At 38.3% G+C, this 23,185-nt stretch overlaps 1 protein-coding gene across 1 annotated transcript in view; it reads left to right on the top strand.

Moving 5' to 3' along the window:
* Nox (NADPH oxidase) overlaps positions 1-23,185 on the top strand; it is a 192,476-nt gene that overhangs the window by 156,667 nt on the left and 12,624 nt on the right. Inside the window, exons 3-10 of the mRNA XM_072301759.1 lie at positions 4,611-4,705; positions 15,102-15,213; positions 15,810-15,907; positions 16,522-16,642; positions 17,230-17,380; positions 18,209-18,419; positions 19,741-19,967; positions 20,870-21,058. Coding sequence (XP_072157860.1) covers positions 4,611-4,705; positions 15,102-15,213; positions 15,810-15,907; positions 16,522-16,642; positions 17,230-17,380; positions 18,209-18,419; positions 19,741-19,967; positions 20,870-21,058 — 1,204 coding nt within the window. The remainder of the gene's footprint in view (positions 1-4,610; positions 4,706-15,101; positions 15,214-15,809; positions 15,908-16,521; positions 16,643-17,229; positions 17,381-18,208; positions 18,420-19,740; positions 19,968-20,869; positions 21,059-23,185) is intronic.

The following is a 23,185-nucleotide window of genomic DNA, read 5'->3' as shown; positions in this document are numbered from 1 at the left end:
AAAGGCGGAGGCTACGGCGAGATGGGATGAAGTCATCCGAACATGGTAAAGAGTATATGGGGGCCAATAAAATCGGGTGATTACGGTCGCCGACGACGCGGCTAATTGCACAAATTGCAGCCGGCCCGGGGAATTGGCATCCTCCGTTGGGTATCTTATGTAAATCTAGCCGAGTGCAGGAGGAACGGCGGAATTCCTATCGGAAAACATAAACGCGTAAACGGGGCGAACGGCTTTTTAATGAAGACAGTTATGGTATCAACAAAGTATCCACAATTAAAGCAACGCACTATAAACTACGTTTCGTACGGTGCTCCAATACTGCTCCGCGACGCCCGACGCCCGACGCGCTAGACAAGGACGAGCACTGGAGCAGCCGCCCCGCGCCGCGAAGCGACACTGCGCTGCGCTACGGATCGCACAATAAGCCGCGATGTTGTCGCACGGAAAAACGGCGTATAAACACTTAGAGTACCTCTAGATGCAAATTTTTAAGAGCAGCCCGAGACAATGATTACAGTGGAGAGCAATTGAATCAGTGAGAACGAAAACTCACCAACTCGGTATCTCAAAAATACTTAAGTTTTATTAAAGACAGTCACTTTTCATGAAGGTCCTTGATGTTAGCGTATCTGTTCCAATTTGGACCTTTAAAGTGTCCTTGACTCCTTGTGTTTCGGCGCTAAAAATATTTGCCTTTGACTAACTTCTACACTTACTGTGCAGTTTTGTGTGTGTCTTGATTATTTTCATTTTTTCGAGTTGGTGTGTTTTCGTTCTCACTGATTCAATTGGGGGAAAAACGAGAAACAAGGCTAAAATGCACAATTAATAAAAACCCAGACGTTTCGACACAAAACTAAGTCTATTTCGGTCGGAAATACAATAAAAATTTACGAAGAGACGATGAAAACCTGTGTACCTCTATAGACATGGCACTACCATTTGTGTGGATTGCGGTGATTTTCGTCTCGTACCTAAATCAAATAGAACTATGCATGTGCAGGTGGGAAAGATGGGGTGTGCTCGTCAGTCGAGTTCCGTAAGAATGGATGCGGGAACTTTACGAATGGCAGAATGTAAAATCCCGGTTTTCCAATTCGCAGCAAATAGAACTATTAGTAGGGCGGATAAGGGGGAAAAGTTCCCAGAATCGTGCATTTCTGGAAGAAAGCATGAAACTTTCAGGATATCATCTTTACCTATAGAAGGTTCAATTTCGCAAGTGAGCCCAAAATTCTGAGGCCATGGGGGCCGGGGGGGCAGGGGGCCCTGATTTCGCTATGTTTTGCCGAATTTTCGCGTTGAATCATTGTTAGAACGCCGTTAACAATGTAAAATGTAATCAAAACTTGAGTAAACATCATTAGTAGGTTCTCTCAAACAGTATCCTAAAATGTTATCACCGTCCGATCCCGGAGCACCCCTCAAAATGCCTAAAATTCAAAATGGCGCCCATAATAAGGCCTCCGGAATATCGGTATTTTCACTTGTGCATATCCTGTCATGTGAGGTATCATTTATCCATGTAATTTTGGTCGCAGATTTCATATTTGAAGTCAAAACAACCCCCCGGTCAAAATTGGTGCCCCCAATCCAAGATGGCGGCCAAATTTTAAAGGCAGGAGGGTGCATTTTTTTAAACTTTTACGCGATAAGGCAAGTGATATGTCATTTCCTATGTAATTTTGGTCGTAGATTTCATTACTGAAGTCAAAACAACCCCCCGGTCAAAATTGGTGCCCCCAATCCAAGATGGCGGCCAAATTACAAAGGCAGGAGGGTGCATTTTTTCAAATTTGTACGAGGTAAGGCAAGTGATATGTCATTTCCTATGTAATTTTGGTCGAAGATTTCATTAATGAAGTAAAACAAGTCCTCCGATCAAAATTGGTGCCCCAAATCCAAGATGGTGGCCAAATTTGAAAGGCAGGAGTGTGAATTTCTATGAGAAAAAAAATCACGTGAGATGACAAGTGAAGTATCAATTTATACGCATTTTTAGTCTACAAAACGAATCTAAACGAAATGTAAAAAAAAAATCTTTTACACAAAAATGAGACGAGATAATTAAGAGAGTGATCAGTTTGGCCGTCCTCGTTAGTAATGCTGTTAACAGGAGCATATACATAATGAGTTGTTTTATTCATTTTTAAGCCCATATAATATCTCAATAAAGATAACGTTTCACGCAACGCACCTGTCGTACCCTCTCCAGTCAGTGTAGGAGAAAATCTTAATCAACACATGCTGATTCACATTCCCAGTCAGGCTCTTCAGGATCTTCCTCCTACAGTTCTTTAGGTTTTTACAGTTGGAGTCTTCAGAACTTCTGCATGAGTCTAAGAACGGAAAGATTATTTTCTTGGAAGTACAGCATGGTGTCACTCCCTTTCTTACAATTACACCGGATAATTTTAAGCGGGGATTCCGGGAGCTGGTGGCATGTCACTTAAAATAGGATGAAGCTCCTTGTTTTTATTCATCCATCCCCAAAGACAAGCATCCAGATCACTTCATCCCATCCACAGTTGAGTATAAAAGTAGCTCCTAAATTAATGTTACCTACTCTACTTCATTGCTGATGATGTCGAGGGTAATTTCTCTAATTGAATGAAGAATTTGAAAGCTGGAACTTTTTCCTTCGATATGTGATGACGAAGGTCGTCGAAAGTCACATTTTTTTGGCTACCGTAGAGGAGTAATATTTCGACGGTGAAACAGCAAAAGTGCGTATCTTGATTGCGGGATTTCAAAATATTCGCTCCTATTTCATTTTTTGAAAGGGGACCAAACCGACATCATGGCTTGAAATTTTTACAGAATATTCCTCACATAGAGAGTAAAAACAAGCGAAGTTTTCAAGAAATGACGTTCAATATTTTTTGATGAAGGAACTGAAGTAAGTATGACAAGAAATCTGCAACACCGCAAACCTAAATACGTATTTAAGCAGTTTCACCATCGATTTACTCTTTTCCAGCTCTTCATATCCGTTCATGGTTTTGATTATAGGTTCCAAGAACCTTTCTTTAATTTCTTGCCGGTAAGGATCAGATAAAAGCGTACAGAATAAAGTTGCTGTTTCTATTTTATGGATGTGAGGGGTTGAATCCTAACCCGTTAACGCATGCAAGAACACCGATCATCTCGGATTTTGCGCGTTTAACATCACTTCGAAAACGCAAAGAAACATTTGTGTCTGCTCATCAATTTGATGGAACATAGGTTTGTGCAATGGATTCGTAAGTACCTATGCTTTGATCGCACTCGATGGAGTAGAGACCCACCATCTGAAACCGACTGAAAGTTTTCTATATTATTTTCGGTACTTATTAATTGTTCGTCCTCTAAGTCTAGGGCATCTGAAATTGAGTTCAGAGTAACTGTGCAGTAATCAGTAAGACTCCTCACTATTAGTGGCTCATCACTTTTCACATGTAAGCCATGATGGCAAACATCTTGATTATCTCTTTTCATTTTGGTGTAAAAGATTTTTTTTTACATTTCGTTTAGATTCGTTTTGTTGACTAAAAATGCGTATAAATTGATACTTCACTTGTCATCTCACGTGATTTTTTTTCTCATAAAAATTCACACTCCTGCCTTTCAAATTTGGCCACCATCTTGGATTTGGGGCACCAATTTTGATCGGAGGACTTGTTTTACTTCATTAATGAAATCTTCGACCAAAATTACATAGGAAATGACATATCACTTGCCTTACCTCGTACAAATTTGAAAAAATGCACCCTCCTGCCTTTGTAATTTGGCCGCCATCTTGGATTGGGGGCACCAATTTTGACCGGGGGGTTGTTTTGACTTCAGTAATGAAATCTACGACCAAAATTACATAGGAAATGACATATCACTTGCCTTATCGCGTAAAAGTTTAAAAAATGCACCCTCCTGCCTTTAAAATTTGGCCGCCATCTTGGATTGGGGGCACCAATTTTGACCGGGGGGTTGTTTTGACTTCAAATATGAAATCTGCGACCAAAATTACATGGATAAATGATACCTCACATGACAGGATATGCACAAGTGAAAATACCGATATTCCGGAGGCCTTATTATGGGCGCCATTTTGAATTTTAGGCATTTTGAGGGGTGCTCCGGGATCGGACGGTGATAACATTTTAGGATACTGTTTGAGAGAACCTACTAATGATGTTTACTCAAGTTTTGATTACATTTTACATTGTTAACGGCGTTCTAACAATGATTCAACGCGAAAATTCGGCAAAACATAGCGAAATCAGGGCCCCCTGCCCCCCCGGCCCCCATGGCCTCAGAATTTTGGGCTCACTTGCGAAATTGAACCTTCTATAGGTAAAGATGATATCCTGAAAGTTTCATGCTTTCTTCCAGAAATGCACGATTGTTATGCTTATCCGCCCTACTATATATGCGGGACTGCATGAACCGTTCGCATGTGTCTAGAGCGGTGTGGACAGGGCTCATGATACACACATGCGTCAGACAGGGATAGTTGAAGCATATACTGTAGTTTTGGAAGCTCTTATGTACGAACGTCATTAAATACATCAATATTGAAGGAGGCTTTTAGCAGTGAACAATTAATAAATGAGATTTTCCTAATGTTTCAGGAGCTGTTGTCCCGACTATTCCAGCTGTTTGACCAGGATCGAGATGAAATGCTCCAACAAGAAGACTGGATCGAGTTTCTCAAAGAAAGACTTGCGTAAGTTGTCTTCAGAAATATGTTTTAAAATAATTTTAATTTGCCCCTCCCAAGTCCCAAAGCCCCTCAGAGAGTTAGCAAAAATCAGGTTGTCAAAATTCCCTCATTTCATCGGGTATGCAAATTGATCTCCTTGAAGTTAAAATAGTTGCTGGAGACAGGAGCGACCTCGTGGCCACGGTCTCTCAACCTGGGCCACCCAAGCATGTGAGGTCCCACGTCCCCGCGAAACTCCTTAATTTCGTTGAGTATGCAATTTGATCTCCGGAAAGTTGAAATAGTTGCTCGATACCCTCTGACCCGGCGCTTAAAGCAAAGTATAAGTGATATGAAGGTATGTTCTTCCTGTTCTGACCACCTTAAAGCGTCAAAACGCGCAGCTGTATTGGCGCCGTTTCAATCTTGGCGGGAAAACGGACCAATAAGAATCGAATATTTCAGAATTGGAACCATATTAAACTCTCCGCTAAGTACGAAATCGACGCGACTGAGCGATTTTTCAATTTTTAGTCTTTTTACTTACTTGGGAAGAGCATTCTTTACTCAGTCGTTTACTTCGTCGTTTCTCGGACGAAGACGCGTAACTCCATTCCAAGGTTGTAAAGTTGGCTTAGACAATTCGATTTTTTGTAAAAAAATGTACATATGCAATTTTTGTCCAAAATTTTACTAATTTTTGCATGAGACCATGTGAAAAATTGCTGAAAGTTCTATAGATATGAAGGTCCAAGATTCTGTAATTAAAATTACAATTTGCGAGGGGAAATTCGGATACATTGAGGTGGAGTTACGTTCTTTCGTGGGAGAGGCACGGCGACGGGCGACGGCGCGGCTTCTTGAATCGCCGAAGTATGAATCCCCAGATCCTCCCAAAATCCCTTCATTTCGTTACGTATGCAATTTGATCTCTGGAGAGTTAAAATAGTTGCTCGAGGCAGGGGCAAACTTGCGGAAACTATGCAACTCGCGGCATTTTCAAATAATAGTCTCCTGAAATATGAATCAGCAGTATCTCTCTTTTTTTATTTGTTAGCTGTTGTGCAATGGATCATCCTGTGCTCATCTATACTATAAGCTCCAAGACCTCCTAATTTTGCGAAACTGGTAACGCTTAGTTCCAGCGTTCTACCGGGCCGATTTTCATGATTTTTGCGGCTATCGACGGGCAATTGCCTCTAGATAAGCCAACTCTTTTCAGATTTTCAAAATGTGGCCCAGGTTTTTTTATATTACGTGGTAAAGTTGCGAATTCTCCCATTTAAACAATGTAAATTTATACTTTTTGTCATAGTTCGTTTGAGCGTTCTACCGGGCCGATTTCCATGATTTTTGCGTAAATCGACGGGTAATTGGCCCTAGATGAGCCCGCTCTATTCAGATTTTGGAAATAGGACCCAGGTTTTTTTACAATCACGTTATAAAAGTGAGTGAATTTTCAGAATGCTCCGAGACCGCTGCCGCTATGCGCGGGAGGATGCGCAGTGGTCGAAGAGGTTGCGCAGTAGCTGGGTAGCCTGCGCATCAGCTCTACTCTTATCTACACAAGATTCGCCCCTGATTCCTCAATACGAGCGGTGGCCGAGTCGTCAAAGACGTCGGAAGCGTCCACTATATTCATTGTGTGGGTTCGATTCCCGTCTCCTGAAGTTCTTAATTATTACCTGATAATCAATGTTCGTTGTTTTGCTGCAATATTTCTTCAAGTAGTCATTACAAAACGCGTCCTTTAGACTTCAAAAAAAAATGTTGTTTCTTTATTCATCAAAACCAAAAATTATTTCATTCTAAAAGTAAAGTATACCTCATATCGTAATTTTTTAGGGGAAAAATAAAACTAACACCGATAGGAGGGTAATAATAGGGCCGCGTAGCGGCCAGGGGGCGTAGCCCCCTAGTTTTTGCTGCGTTGCCATGCTTTTTGAAACTTGTTTACTAATTTTTTTTTCGTGAAGGTCTGGCGCTGCACGTCGGCGCCTGAAGAAGCATTAGTCGATTGGTTGTTTTGAAGGGCTGCAATTAGAAGCTTTAAATCAAAAGGAACTATATGCATTTAGGCATGAGCCATGAGATCCACAGGAATATATGCATGACAGGGCTCATGTGACGATGGATATAGTCATTTTTTCTTATAAATGCGTCCAATTGAGACTTACATATTTCGCATTTAATTGCACCCTTTTATGCAGTGGAAATTCAAAACCTGGCACGTACCATTAGGAGTTGCTAAAATTGAGCGTATTGTTGCTCTGTGTGAAAAAACCTGAATGCCACTCTTTCATAAAATGTTATTAATTTTCTCCAAATATTCGTCTTATTTTCATGGCAAGCGTTGTACTCTCAGTCCGCTTGATACCGTCAAATGAGAGAAACAATCGCTCAATTTTAGAAACTACTTGGGTGTGGTGTTGGCGCTGACCAGGTTTTGATTTTCCACTGTTCTCATAAAAAAAGAAGAGGCCGCACAGTGTAACGACCAGAAAGTTTCTAACTAGTCTCCACTGGAAAAAAAACACATTGGATCTAGAGTCCAGACTCTTGAAAACATTGACAAGAAAAAATACTCTTGCATCAATCAGATTTTTGCTTAAATCAAAACGAAATCCGCTTAAATTAAGAGGTTTGGCTCTTGATTTAAGCAAAAATCCGATTGAATCAAGAGTATTTTTTCTTGTCGATGTTTTTAAGAGTCTGGACTCTAGATCCAAGCGATTTTTTCCAGTGTCCCTGTGCAGCTGGGTGTTTCTATGAATGAGCCAGAAGTAGCATTTCTTTGCTGCAAAATTAAGCCCTCTCCGGCTATTACTTACCACGACTAAGTCAAAGGCAAACCTGCGGGTTGATCATTTGACTGATTATTGAATTTGATAGACAAAGCGATAGAAAAAGGAGACACATGGGAAATGGAGTGATCCTATCGGTTTAAACGGATGCTTTCAAGAGTGAAAATTGATAGACTAATCTCGTGGATTGCCTTTAGTCTATTTGACCATTTCAATTCTCGCTTTCTCCAAAATGATTGCTCCATTTTTTTCTGTTTTCTCCTTTGATTATCGCTTGGTCTATCAGTTTCAAAAATCGGCCCGCAGTGTCTTGTAGAAAACTCGCGAGACAAAAAGCCGAGTTTGGCGCGTGACAGCGCGTGACAGCGCGTGACGTAGGTCGGCCAGGGGGTCCGGCCCGCGACTGAAATCCCTGAAGTCGCTGAATCGTCCGTGCACAGTGAGGCATTTTATCATCGAATGTTTTATGGTCCCATACAGATATATGGGCTGCCCGGCTCCCCGTTCCACGGCTCGTCACAAAAACCGCGTCACACCCGTGAGAAACCTCGTGCACTTACGCGGTTTCGTCCGAGGCCACACGCGTTACCGATGCTGACGCGCTTTTAAACGCCCGAACAAGGGCCTCAAATGGAGCTCGGCTGTCCTCGCACTAAATCAAAGTCTGGAGCCCTTCCAGCTCGCGCCTCTTCCCGCGGTTATGAAATGTGTCGGCGCCGATATTTTATCAGCCGCGTAAATTTGTCAACCGTTGTCAAAGCAGAGCAGAGCGACTGACCAATGACCAGTCGACTTCCAACCCCCCCCCCCTCTCCCAACCCCCGCCCCCTCCTCGAAGCGTTGGCGTCGAGTCGTACTGCCTCACAAAATGACAGTTCCATTCCCACTTGGAGTACGTTTAACGGAAAGGAACCAAGAGTATGTGCACGTTCACTAAAGCCCCTGTGTGGATAGGAATGTGAAAAAATATATCTTGGTTTTAAAACGGAACCATTTAAACGTAAGAAATCGATCTTCATTCGGCGTTTTCAAAGGAGATGTATTCTGTGCAATAGTTTAAAGCTCGTGAGACATGTTTTACAAATACGTATGCACACACAACTTGAAGGGATAGATAGTTACGAGGGGACTAAAAACGGAGAACTCTAGATGGATACCACTCAAGAGAGGGACTGCTGTGTGACTTGCTGAGTGACGTGCGATATATAGCATCGATTCGTTCCATAGTTTCAGTTACTTGCCATTTTTTTCGGATTTTGAGATCGCACTTCTGTTGTCATGAGACGAAAGAATTCAAGTACCTTTGACAAAGAAATTCAATGTAATACGGGCAGGGTTTTATCGAAGAAAGATACAGCATTCGAATGCAGTTTCGATATCAGTATCGAATGCAATATTTTTCCTCTAAAAGAAACCCTGCCTTTATTACGTTGAATTCCTTTGTAGAATTTGGTACTTGAATTCTTTGGACTCAGGACAACAGAAGTGCGATCTCAAAATTCTAAAAAAAAATGACGAGTTGCTGAAATTATGGAACGCATCGATACAATGTATCACACGTTCTCTCTGGCACAAAAAATGCCGTCCGTCGAATCACCTTATTGTAATGTCCATCTAGAGCAGTATTAGTCTATCGAACAACATTACTATTTCGTCGAAAGAAGCCCAAATACATTTCGGGGGAAACCTTTTATCTGTTCCAGGTTAAATAATCTTTCTTCTCAGTTTTGTCATCCGTTTTTTGTAGCCCCTCTTTGAGAAAAAAACGTTCCAGAAAATATATTAAGTTCGGTTCATATCGAACACTGATTTTTTTAGGTTCAGGGAACCGAAGTTTTGGGTCACAGGAACCGAAGATTGGTTTCTGTGATCTCGGTTACCTGCAGATCGGAAAGGTTCCCCTGAGGCGAGAACAAAATCCCTTTTTCCTAGTTTTGTGCAGAAAATCAACTGTAAACCGGCTTCAATCTTCAAAACAAAAATCCGACCCATCCCTTGAAGAGACAGTTTCGTACTTCAATCTTACATTTTAAATGTATTTTTTTGTGTGTAAATGCTTCCAAAATAACTGAGGAACTTCATTCTTTCTCTCAAAATTCAGTTTGTTTCCCTCCAAATATCGCGAAAACACCAAGCCTGTCATTAGGGTTGCCACAGTCAGGGAATATCGTGAACACCGGGAAATCTCAGGGAAAAAGCGTCAAATCACCGTCATTTGCTTTCTCGAGTGGGTTGGAACTTTCGTACAACAAATACCCGAAAACTGTTTCTAATTCTGTATTTATAAAAATCTGGCATTTGTTAAATTGTCAAAGAATTTCACCAAAATGTGTCAAGAAAATCAGGGAAATGCCAGGGAATTTAAATTTCCAGATTCTAAGGTAACCTTGGCCATGCTAGGGTTAAGATGCTCTTGGGTAAAATAGCTAAATACGTTGAAGAACAACCCATTTTGGCGCGGCATTTGGGCAATGACAAACGTCGACGAGTTCTCAGCAAAACTTTTCGAAAGGAAAGAATCAGGATTTGGCGTGGTCCATTAAATCACTGGTTGGATTCGAGGATCGGCGAAGGGTGTTCGAGTGCTGACAAGCCACGTCCCATTCTAATTTATGAACTGACCAGCGGAGTGATACGGTGCGTCACTTAGCCTGCGCACATGACGCATGGGTGTCTGATTTTGCGGATAAAGCACCCAAGTGTCCCTAAAGAGGTGTTCATAGGTGATAAATTACCTAGTCGATTTGGCAGAAGTGTTGTTACGCCTCGGTTTAGGCCATAAATAACTTAGAATCAATTAGTCAAAATTTCAAAAAGGCACACTGATCACTGTTCGCCGCAATTGATACGAGGTGGAGACCGGTAGAAAAAATGCCTACGAGTAAGCGGAAAATAAGATTTTTTGCCTCGAGAAATTTAAATTAGTTGTGTATGGTGCCACAAATTTCGCAAAAAAAAAAAAAAAAAAAAAAAAAGATTAATCAACTGAAATGTAATAGAATGGTAGAATAGTATGTTAGATTTACACTGTTCTGCGGAGAAAAAAAGGTACCAATCCAAAAAAATATTATTAGAGTCACAATAAACTCTGTAATAGTTCTGTGTCTCGAGTTATAATTTTCGGATTTCTGGCTTTCATTGCTCTGCAGAATGCGGGTAATAGTCAGCGAGCGAATATTGTGAAGTGGCAATTTTGATTCATCGTGATTCTAGAGGAAATTGCATAGCTTGCAAAATCGCAGGGCCCTATTTTATCTGAAATATGGTGACTTCAAATTTATACTGTTGTCTAAGGCTCTCATGAAATGCTCCTCAATCTATTTAAAAAAACTATTTTGCTGCTCTTCACTTACCTGCTCAATTTAAACTAGCTCCCGAGTGGCTAGGAGTCAGGTCCCAATCATCGTAAACCTGTTATCACGGAGTGTTGAACGTAAATTATTACAATTTACTCCCGAGTATATATTTAACTAGGGGCTTATGGGGCTGCTTCGCAGCCCCTTATTTTTCCTGTACACTTTTCACTTTCACATGTTTTTTTTTTTTTATTTATTTATTTTCATTTAATTTTCTGTTTTGTCTTTGAATCGGGTCTAATTATTTTTTTGAGAGAATAAATATAACAAATGTTTTCAAAAATTGTAATTTTATTTAGTAAACTTTAAACTAAAATTTTGTTTTAATCTTCATACAAAATTATTTTTTAGGTTTTACATTTGTTTTCAAACTAATTTTAAAGAAGATCTTTTTTTATTTTTTAAATACTTTGCTTTTTTTTCGATTAAATTGTTGATTCTTCTTTTGCCATTTCTGTCCTGCTTTTCTTCCTATATTTCCTACAACTTTGCTCTTCTTCTTTCCTCCTTTTGTCTTTTCTTTTTTTGCTTCTTCTTTTTCTTCTTCAGTAGCTGTTCCTTCTGGTTCTTCTTCTTTTTCTGCTCCTGTTTTAACTTCATCTAATTTTTCCGCTTTTTCTTCTTCGTTTTTTCCATGTTCAGTCTGCATTCTGGTTCCGGTAATAAACTTACCTATATATGGATCCTTGAACTTTAAAGCAATAAGGTCCATCACCCGGAATATCAATTCGATTTGCAGAGAAAGAGGCAAAAGCAACAGCACTATTATAATTTCTGATATGCTTTATGAAATTTGGAGAATATAAAAATAATGATTTCAAATCGGTATTTGTCCGAATACTCGGTAAAGAAATTAAGCCATTTTGGCAGCAGTTATTAAAATGACCATTGGACATTTCACCCTGAAAATGGCGAGCATCACAATGATGACAAATTATATTCATTGAACCGACTGAAAATTTGGTAACAAAATTTTCATCAAAGTTCTGATCATCAATTTTATACTTCCGAAATGAAGAAATGAAACTTTGATTTTCTATACTAATAACAGAGTTAAGTTCTTGCTTCACTAAACGAACATGCGAAGAATTCTGGAAAACGCGACCACGTTTTGGAGGACGACCGCCTCGGTCATTGAAAATTTCACTCATAACAACTGTTAAATTTAAAATTAAAATTAGTAAAAATTATTATTATTTTAACAAAATCATAACTGAAAAGTTCAATTTTTAAATTAAAAAAAATAAATCAGAAGAAAAAGGATGAAATGAAAATGGAAATTAATAATAAACATATTTATACACATTGAAAAGAAACAGCGCGAAAAGTTCTGATCGGAAATGAGAAAAAAAACTTGGAGGTTATTGACTTAATGAGGAAAAATTGACAATAGGAAAAAGATGGAACCAATCATGAAAAACCGTAAAAAAAAAAAAAAAAAAAAAAAAAAAAAAAAAAAACGCGGGAAAAGAAAAATGTAAGTTGATGGCAGTTGAGTGTTGGAAGTAACCTCACTTAATGATGATTGTTGAATGAAAACAGCTGATAAAAAGACAGCAAACGGTAAAGTAAGATGCGTAGCAACAAAACTTTTCCGAAAAACAAAAAACAAAAAACCCCCACTTCCCCTCATCCAATTTATGAGTTTTTAGGGATTTAAAAATCGGGGACGAACCCCAGAAAATAATTTATAGTTTTCCCGAAGCATTGAGAACAACACCTTTCAAATGAACCAACGCCCCTCGCAATTAGTACAGTGGTTGATTCACAAGTTCATTCTATTTTTCAAATTACATATTAAGATACTTAGAGTAAGATCATTTACCGCTGTTTAAGTTTAAATTGGACCACTTCTTTGCGCTACAGTAATGTCGCTGGAGCCATGAGTCTCTTTTTGGAGACGTCCTTTTTAAATTATGCCATCTTCATGATGAAGTAATACGTGCCGACCAAGGACAAAGCGAGGTGCGCACTCGTATACATTGTGCCTTTAGACTTGTTGTCGAACAGGGAGGTCTCTCTAAAATTTCACGCGGAAAACCAACTTTAAAGTAAGTTCTTGATACTTTGCCGGGCTGAGGAAATATACCACATGGATATTCGGATATTGTCAAATTTTCCCCGACAAAACACTGATTTTTGAGAAAAGCAATACACATACCTCTTTGAAACTTATGCATACTATACATCGAATTACAAACAAAACTATCTGCAAAATTGTAAGAAGATTTTTCACGGATTTCCATAAAATGCGTATTTTATCAAAGGATATTTCGTCACTTTCCGACCAAAGTATCATAAGCACCACGCGACATTTAAACATTTCCGCCGCATTTTTATTTTTTTCCCGAGGAATTGTTGTATTGGCAGCACAAAGAAAATTTAGTGCAATTTTCGGATAGCTTCGTTGAACAATTTCTCTTTAAAAAATAAAATGGAGATGGAAATTTTGAATCGTCGCATGGCGATTGTGATTTTTTGTCCGGAGGGTGACGATTCGTCAACGTCTTTAAGCTCACCTGGCATTCCACTTCAGCGCGGCATTTTTTGAAACGGACGCATTTAAATCAAAAGGAACTATATCCATCATGACATGAGCCCTTTGGTGCATGAATTCTTATGGATTCCAGGGATTATGACTGAATGGATGTAGCTCCATTTGATTTAAATGCGTCCTAATATTCGAAAGAAGTGCCCGGGGGAGTTATGGGAAGAGACCGAACGGATTCTTGCTACTCGTCCACTCCTTGACGTAATGATCACCACTGCCCAATTTTCAATAACAGTGATTCAATAAGAATTGGAGGTCATTAAACACAAACACCTGTCACCTGCCTCACCGTTCCGTCCGACACAGTGCGGCGCGGCGTGATGCCGTTACGGAAAAGAGCAGTAAATGCATCATGGTATGAGCCTCGAGATACGTAAGAACATTTGCGAACCGTGGCTCATACACAAATGCACTTACGGCTCTCTTCTGTAACACAGCAGCGTGGTCAGCAAAGTAGGTAGATTGTGCGATAAACTGTGGATATTTTTCATGGGTTCAAATGGGGAAAAGTGCTGATTATCCGCACTATCTTGCAACGATGGTGGTCAGCGGATATTCTCGAACCACGCTGTTCCGCACGAAGCACTTATAGTTTCACGCATTCGGGATCGGTAGGTCCTTCCAGCCTTATACAGAATGATCCAAAAGTGCTGGACAACCAGCACTAGACATCAGCCCTGTATCTTTCGGACAAATTGAGATGGAGACTTGAAATTTTGTATGTGCTCCTGGGTCAAAGGAAACGACTTTTGGGGCCCCCATTTAGAAGGGGCCATTCTAAAAAAAGGAAAGAACATACGGAGTTATAAGAGTAGTGGGACTTTTGGATCACCCCGCGGGCTGACTCTTGAAATCTATAGACAGAGCGATAGATAAAGAAGACAGTGATTATGTGCAATCCTATTAGTTGAAACGGGTGATTGTTGTAGACTAAGGAGGGAGATGATGGAATAACTATCGGATACCTTATGTGTTGCAGTTACCTAATTACTTACTCCTTTCTTCATTGCAACCACCTGCTTCCACCAATAGGATCCCTTAATTTATCATTTTCTCCATTGTCTATGGATTTTTCTATCAATTTTGATAATCAGGCCTCTGCCTATCACTTTGTCTATCAATTTTAGTAGTCAGCTCGCTATAGGTAAAAGTTTTCCAGCAAAAGAACGTAACTACATTTTAACGTGCGAAATTCTCACTGATAACTTATATTATTACCAGGAAGATTCTTGACATTTTTTGTTGAAAACTCCAACGAGTTTTCTACTAGTTATTTGCAAAATGCAGCAAAATTTAGGACAGCTATTGCGCAGTCATATTCTTGTAAATATTTAAATAACTTGAATAAATTTGGCAACCTTTGAATGAATTTACGTTCCTTCAAAATATTTCAATGCGTTACGCCTCAAGAAATGTTCCCCTTTTTTAATTCAAAACTACAACAAAAATAGATGCAATAATTTGACGGTAAAATTGCTTTAAAGATGATATCGGACAACATTTCTAAAAAATTGGTTGATTCAATTAGAAATCGATTTTCTCCATCCACCCATGTACATAAGTGGGTTAACTTATTTATTTTTGGTTCTAACAAAAGAGGTTTCAGTGGGAAAAAAATACAAGCGGGCCTCTGTGGAAGAATATATTAAATTGCAAAAAATGAATCGTTACAGTTTAATTTCTTTAAATTGAACGATGATTTGTTTCAGGGACGAGAAGCAAATGGATTTAGCGGAGCAATTGGAGAGTGTTGCGTATGTGCTTTGTGGCGACGATAGAGTAACGTTAGATAAATTTTGCCAAATATTCCAGGCCAAAGGTGTAAGTTCATTTCACATTAGCATGCATGACAGACGCTTCAATCACTCTTTTACGTATTGAGATCAATTACATTTTATGTGTAAAGCACAGCCCTGCAAGTAATAGAGATATAAGGTACTAATATCAGAGGAGATTCTTTTGTGCGATATCAAAATGTAGCAAAAATCGAGACAAGCCCATGGGTAATTTTACACTGAATCAAAAAGTAAGTAGGATTACGAACAAATTGATTCTTTTTTTGCTTTTTTTTTTTTTACCAATGTTCATTTCTTCATCTTCTTCTTCTTAAAAAAAAAAAACACGAAAAAAAGATTAATGGCAAGGGAAATTAATAAGAACAGGATCCGATTTTAAGTCAAGATTATGGTCAAAACCATTGAAAACTATTGGAATCTTGAATTCCGGTTTTGCAAATAGAAAATGATCAAGTTGCTGTTCGAGTGAATGGAAATGACTATAAAACTCCTTCAATAACAGGAAACGCAACTTTTCCTGCATATATCATTCGAACTTCTAATGAAGGATGAAGGTAACATTCTGCTTAAAATGAATCCACTCTTCTCCCACACATGATTTTTTTTTTTCATCTCGAACAGATCGTGGACAAATTATTCCGGCTTATTGACAAAGATAATGATGGGATCGTTACTCCAGCTCAAATTATGGAGTTTCTCGCAGCCCTTACCAGCACAAGGTATGTAACATTCTCTTGTCTAATCGTAATAAAATTTCTTGTTGGTCTCTTAAAAATAAATTACGAAATTAATTTTCTGCGAAGTCTATATGTACTAATTCTGTGGACCGAATTAAGATGACTCGGTATCAACTCCTCTTACTTTAACTTTAAAAGTTTTAACATAATTGAGGTTTTATAATGTTTCCTTAGTGAATATGTACTATTTCTTGCCACAAACTCGGATGGAATCTTTCACTTAAGAGTAAATGAAAGTGATCTAATTTTAATGGGTATAAGGGCAATGTATAGCTGCTTCAGCTCATTCGCCGATGAGACCACTAATAATTTTTTTCGCATAGTTTGGATTACATTTTGCAATAAGGAACCACTATTTCTGGCCTATTTTAGAAACAACATACGTGCCATTGGTGTCCCTATGTAGGGATGTTCCTTATTGCAAAATGTAATCCATTTAATCGACATCTTTTTCAACTTACACTTGTCTATGGATCATTTCCTCTCTCAAGAATCCCTATGTTCCTTATTTATAAAATGAAAAAGAGTAACAATTGGAATGATGATATGCTCTCCTTGTATTTGGGTGTGTTTCTGATGGTCGTGTAATTTTTTAGGCCCAGATCTGGATTTGATAAAAGCAACCTAGATTGGCTGGAGCAGTTGTTTCGGCAAACTGTCGGCAGTGAGAGGGAAATTCGAAGGGACGATTTCAAGAAGATCCTCATCACCAAAAATGTGAGTCAACATCACTATAAGCTCTTCCAAATTTTTCTTGTGCAGTTGTTTTGTTAGGCAAATATTTCTACGCATCTGGGTGTTTCCTCGGCAATTGTAAAACCACCTAGTGCGACATATGCACACAAAAAAATCCAAGATTTGATTATTTGGTTCCTATGTATATCACCAGATGACATGTTTTTATTTCCATTGAAGACATTTATTGGAACAATTTTGTACTTCACCCCTTTTAACGCATCTTAAAAAATCGATGCATATTGAGGAAGGCTTATTTAATGCTTGTAAGACCGTTTGTCTATCATAGTTTAAATGAAGAAGAAAATAAGTGTCCATAGCTCGTGAGAGTCGTATGAGACTGACATACCGCGAGTATTCAACTGCGAAGAATGTAGAGGCTTAGGCGCCTTCAAATTGAGTAAATGCAACACTGACATCATTTAAGTACGAATAGTTGCATTCAGACGATGATCATGTTTTAGTACCATAAAAAGGACCCGTCTACAGACGTTTTCCAGACTTTAAGTAACTTACCAATAATGAACGTCTTTAGCATTACGTGCTTTATGTTTCTTTTTCTTTTTCAGCCATTTTTCACGGATAGAGTATTTCAAATTTTCGACAAAGACAACTCTGGGTCAATCTCTATGCAAGAATTCCTTGATGCTATGCATCAATTTGCAGGGCAGACCCCTGATGATAAAATACGCTTCCTTTTTAAAGTTTATGATTTAGACGGTAAGTTTTAGCACTATTTAATGTCATCTATAGGTTAAAACACCAGGAAGAGTTTACACTGCGGGAGAAAAAAATGGCACATAAGTTTGGTCACAGTGAGAAATAGATCACAAATTAAGTTACTCAAGCCATATAGTAGATCTTCAGGGAAAGAGGAAAGATTTTTTTTGAGCAAACGTAATCATTCATGGAACTTTAAGAGGAAAGCACATTATTTTAGCCACACATTTTTGTATCGAATACATTTATAGACATTGCCCTCAAAAATGTATTTCTGTCAATATCACATTTTTATAATTTTCACCCGTGACGGTCATGTATCACTGAATCTTTTTTTCTTATTTTTCATTCTTGATTATTCATTTTACGTCATTATTCCAACCTAACTCATATGTATCACTAAACACAGTCCAAAACTGGCGCGGAAAACTGTTTTCTTGTGATTTGTATAAAATATCTCTCAGTGCGACAGGATAATATTACATACTGCCGCGCCGGGGAGAAACAGGGCATGAACATCCGTATGCTTTTGAATTTTCCCGGATAAAATATTCATTCTTATGAAAATTTATGAGAATTCTACCTCGGAATTTTCAGATATAGATCAAATTACGAATTGATGTCTTTGAACAATTGGAAGCAAAATACACACGGATTTTCTCAACGTCCAAACGTTCAGACTGTGTTTTTCCTTGGCAAGGCGGTACGGGCGCATACTTTCATCCATGCTATTCGTTTTAGATAATATCGCTCAATAAAGAAATTAAATTTAATCGCCTAGAATAAATTGAGAGTATTTCTCCTAAAATTTGACTTTTTTCTTTAAAGGGGATGGACTGATTCAACGCAGAGAACTGCAGAATGTGATGCGAGCGTGTATGGAAGAGAATGGCATGCAGTTCAGCGAAGAGCAAATAGACGATTTAACAATGGCACTTTTCGAAGACGCCGACAATGAGTCCAGGGGAGCTATTACGTATGAGGCACTCAAGAACCAACTAGAAAAGCATGGCGGACTTTTAGAAAATTTATCCATTAGGTAAGACTCCGTTGATCAGGCGCGTGAATAGTTGGTCACACCGTGAAAATAGGCACTAATCTGTAACCGTTTTAGGGGAAAAGAACTTTATAAACTGATTTAAATAGCTATACGTCATTTCATCGCGCCACTGGCGTGAGAGCGTATCACTAATCCGGTATGAGCTCTAAAACGCATGTATCTGAAAGCAAAACAGGGCTATTGTGGATATTGAGATACGCCTTTACGTTAGAGGAGCGTCGATTTGATAAATTTACGCTGCTCGATGGCCGATTCTTGCAAGTTGGGAACCCTGCTTTTCCTCCATTTGAATGTATGTTTAACAATCGATTCCAGGTGAGGCAGCTTGTCTCATCAAGAATTGATAAATTCAGTGGATTTAAATGGAGTATAAATAGAGTTGCTACCTTCCTCAGTAGTCTTGAAGCAAAAAAAAAAAAAATGCGACGAAAATGTACCCAAAAACGGTTTGCACGGGGTTAGTCTATGGTACGATACTCGTGGACTTAAAATCACGGATAATCGAAATCTTCAATGATCCTAATTTTCGACTTACCGCGATTTGAAATTTTCAAAGTGAATGTAAGTTTTCTACTGATTTTGATCAGCTTTTTTATACATTTGTCCATGGAATCTTTGTTGATCGGTTCACGTTTTTTTTCCCCGTTTGATTTTGATCGGATACATACCCTTTCGTCAAATGCAGGCTTCCTATCATACTCTTTTTTTAACAGAACAATTCGCCTTCTTCTGCGTCTGCAGCAATTGTTGTTACGAATATGTTGTGCGTGCTATTTATACCTCATTACATACTCTATTCTTTGAGGGCGTTTTTTGTGCACAAGTAGAGCAATCTGTCGGAGAACGAACAAAGTAAGAATAAATCGATTCGTTCAATCTCACTTCTGTTGTTCTCCAACAGGGTGCTCCGCTCTACTTTCGCATATTAAACGCCTTCGAAGAGTCAAGTATGTAATGGGCTGAGATCAGCACGCACAACATATTCGTAACAGCAATTGCTGCGGACGCAGCTGAAGGCGAACTGAAAACAACCTAGGAACAACAAAGTAGGAGGAGGACTTTTTAGGATTGAACATTTGTAACGCGGTATTTGTTATTATGCTTTTTATTTTAAAATTTAAAAAAATTCATGATCGAAATGTAATAATTTTAATGAAAGTTAAGGAGTGTTTTTTACACAGGACTTTTCAACAAACACTTTTAATGACAGTTCCATTCCGACGTAATTTGAATTGCTTCAACATCTTTCGGATTAATTCAGAGTATTGACCCCAATTTTATTTAATTTACTTTGTTTCAGTATTGACCGATGGCTGGTGCCGCCGAAGCCTAAACCCCCACCTGCTTCTCTATTAGGGAAGATATCGGCACTTCGTCCCTATCAACTCACTTTACCATATATAAAGAATAATTACGTGTACCTTATTTTTGCTAGTTTATTTTTCATTGTAAATTTTAGTCTATTTGTCTCAAGGTTATATGAATATAGGCATAGTAATTTCTACGTCATGATTGCTCGCGCTTGCGGTGAGTGTAAAATTATTTACGAATAGAAGTATAAAGTATTCAGAAAATAGGGAATAGGGTTGTAAGCATGCTGTGAAAAAATTTCTACTTATCCTCGCTGAGGCGACTCCAGTGGTGACTTGAGCAAAGTGACAAAACTGATCTTATTAAATACATGTAAAACTATCGACGTTTATCAAGATACACTATCTGGTCTAGAATCGATTATTTACAACGGATTTAAATGGAGGGAAAACTGTGATGCCAACATTGGAGATCCGTCAAAGCTACCACTTGGCTACTTCCCGTGATAGAGTTAACTCTTAATTTTTTCGTGGCATGCTAACACTTTCCTCTTAAATTTATTTCTATATAAATCTAGTGGCAACAAATGATGAGACTGATAAAATGAGCAAATTAAATTGAGTTTTCTTTTGCCGATTATAACAAGCTATTAAAAAGCGACAAATAATAGAAAAGGTAATGGTGGAATAGGTAGGAATGATAGGAGAATAAAACAGTAGAGGCGGCATGCTTACTCGAATGCACAAAGCGTAATTTTGTTGAGGCTGAACACTTACCCTTCACACGTAAAAATACTCTATTCAAACGAAAAAAGGAGAATTGTTGTTTAAGTAGAATTGCGGCTATCAAATTATTCGTGAAATATATGTGCAGTATTGGGTGGGGAGAGACCAAAACTGACAAAACTCACCTCGGGAAAATTTTTGAAACTCCATTTACTAAAGCTGATCACGCTTCAAAATGCCTGATAACCGCAGCCTCTTTCTAAATATTAGTACTTTGATTTTTGGAAATGATCCTCAAACTTTAATGAAATATATAATTACGCTCTCTTTCCGATACTTCTCCCTTTCACCTAGATTTTTCATTTTACAGTTTAATTTTGATTATGTTTTCAGGCCAGTGTTTAAATTTCAATTGTATGTTCGTATTGGTTCTGATGCTGAGGCACTGCATCACATTTTTGCGAACACGCGGCTTCAGTATGTTTCTACCCTTGGACCAACACATATACTTTCATAAATTAACGGGATTTTTCATTTTCTTCTACAGCGTCCTCCACACGATTATGCATCTTCTAAATTTTGGTGGGTATACTTTTTGATAGTCATGCCATATATTTATCGTTAATAACCAAGATCGGCTCGATTTGATTCATCAAGCCACCAGCATGTGTATGTTCAGTGTATATCTCTTAAAATGTTTCAATCTTTAAACACATCGGCCTTACTTCTCAAGAAAAAAAAATGACCTTTCACGATTTTTAATTATATCAGATTGCAGATCGAGATACATACATGAGCCAATCTAAATTTAGGCACTGGGTGTAAAAAAAGCACTTTTCAGTTGCGGTAATTTAGAATTAACGTTGATAATATTTATTTTAAAGAGGGAGGAAAGAATTGACTGAACGTCCCGAAAATATTCATCTAAATCATTGTAAAATCGCCGAAAATATTTAGTCAAAGTTTCAACGAATTACATACATTTCCTAAGGCACTTTTAAAAGTGTCTTTTCCACACCCAGCGCTTCAATATTGGAGTTAATCAAGGAAGCACACCTGAGTTGAACTCTGTTTATTCTTTTTTACGTCGAAAGCTCAAAATGATTGATTGTTCAAATCTTAGGATTAACCTAGATCTTCAGATAAATGTACAAAAACATTTGTTGCAAGATCTCCATTAGCTTGGTCACACGATGACAATGAGCAATGGAATGAGCCGATATCACTCTTAAGGCGATTCCGGATTCACTGAGGCACCAATTACAATACATTTTTTCTACACCTAATCCTCAAATAAAAAGGATTTCGGGCTTGAAATCAATTTGAAGCATTATTAGGCTTAAAAATAGTGTCTCTCTCTGTCTCAACGTCGGTAAAACTACAAAAAACGCGTGAAGTTCGTGACGCTGATGACCTCCATCACAATTTATTGCTTGAATTGAAAAATTCACAGTGAATTCCCGAAATCTTCCCTCTCCATATGATGAATCTTGTGTGATAATTCCATGAAATAGCGATGGTTTGTCATTCATTTTTAAAATAAGATGGGATCAGAGATTTTGGAGTATCACGAAAGAAACACATTTTTTGCAGTTTCACCAACGATGAGCAAATCTTGTATTATAAAAATCATGCAAGGCTAGCAATTTGTACTTTACATTGCTTATTTTGCATTGACTCTCTGGTCTCGAGAAATAAACTTCAGTGAAAAAAAAATCCAAATACATATGTTGCAACCAGCAGAACCACAATAATTGTACGAATGGTAAGTTTTCTCACGATTCTCTCTGATTTTTGCCTAAGCAACTTTGACCTTTCGCAACGACGTTTTCGTGACGTAGGTCCCTATCCTTTAATACGTAAAAACAAAATGGCGTAACGCTCTCCCTGGTAAAAATGGCAAGTGCTCAGATCAGTAGCACTTGCCTTTGGAACAGACCTAAGCACTGATGTCAGTGCTGCCGGGCGCTGATCTGCTACCTCAGTGTTAGGTCTGTTCCAAAGGCAAGTGCCTCTGATGTAAGTGGCACTGACCTAAGTGTCTCAGACGTAAGCGGAGTGGAAACTCCCAGAAATACTGTACAGGCAAAAATTTCGTTAATTACCGATCTGCCAGGTACGTTAAGTCACTATTTGACGATCAGGGAGGGCTGCTGTGAGTTTTCAATCCCAAGCAAGTATCACTATCTTCAGGGGACATCGCTCGTTCCCATGCGGTCTCCAATCTAAGTACTAACTACGCCCGACGTAACTTAACTTCGGTGATCGTCCTAGCGATTGAACCACTACACTACCTGCGCGTGTACGTGTTAGGGGCGTAATTTTACCATTTCAGGGCCCCCATTGGGGTAATTTTGCCAGCAAATGATGATTTTGTCTTTGAATGTGAATCCGATACTTAATTTTTCTATTATTCTTTTTTAATCAATCAACATGTAAATGAAGTTTTGTAAGTTACGTTTCTTTGAAAAAAAAAATGGATCGCACTAAAATTCAAAATTAAAGCTAATGATGCAAAAAAAATAATGAAAGTTGAAATTATACACAAAATATAAATTAGCAGATACAAAAATTGAAAGTAAAGGAGTAAAAAAGTTAGAAAAGAATTGAAAATAAAGTAGGAAAATTTTAAAAAAAATTGAGACTGAAACATTTTAAAAACAATTAAAACTGAAAAAAATTAAAACCAAATTTAAAACTTTTTTTTTA

This window comes from Bemisia tabaci, chromosome 6 (assembly GCF_918797505.1).
Source record: "Bemisia tabaci chromosome 6, PGI_BMITA_v3".
Taxonomy (NCBI): Eukaryota; Metazoa; Arthropoda; class Insecta; order Hemiptera; family Aleyrodidae; genus Bemisia; species Bemisia tabaci.
The sequence above is the reverse complement of the archived record's forward strand: the minus strand, read 5'-3'. Positions and strand labels throughout refer to the sequence as shown.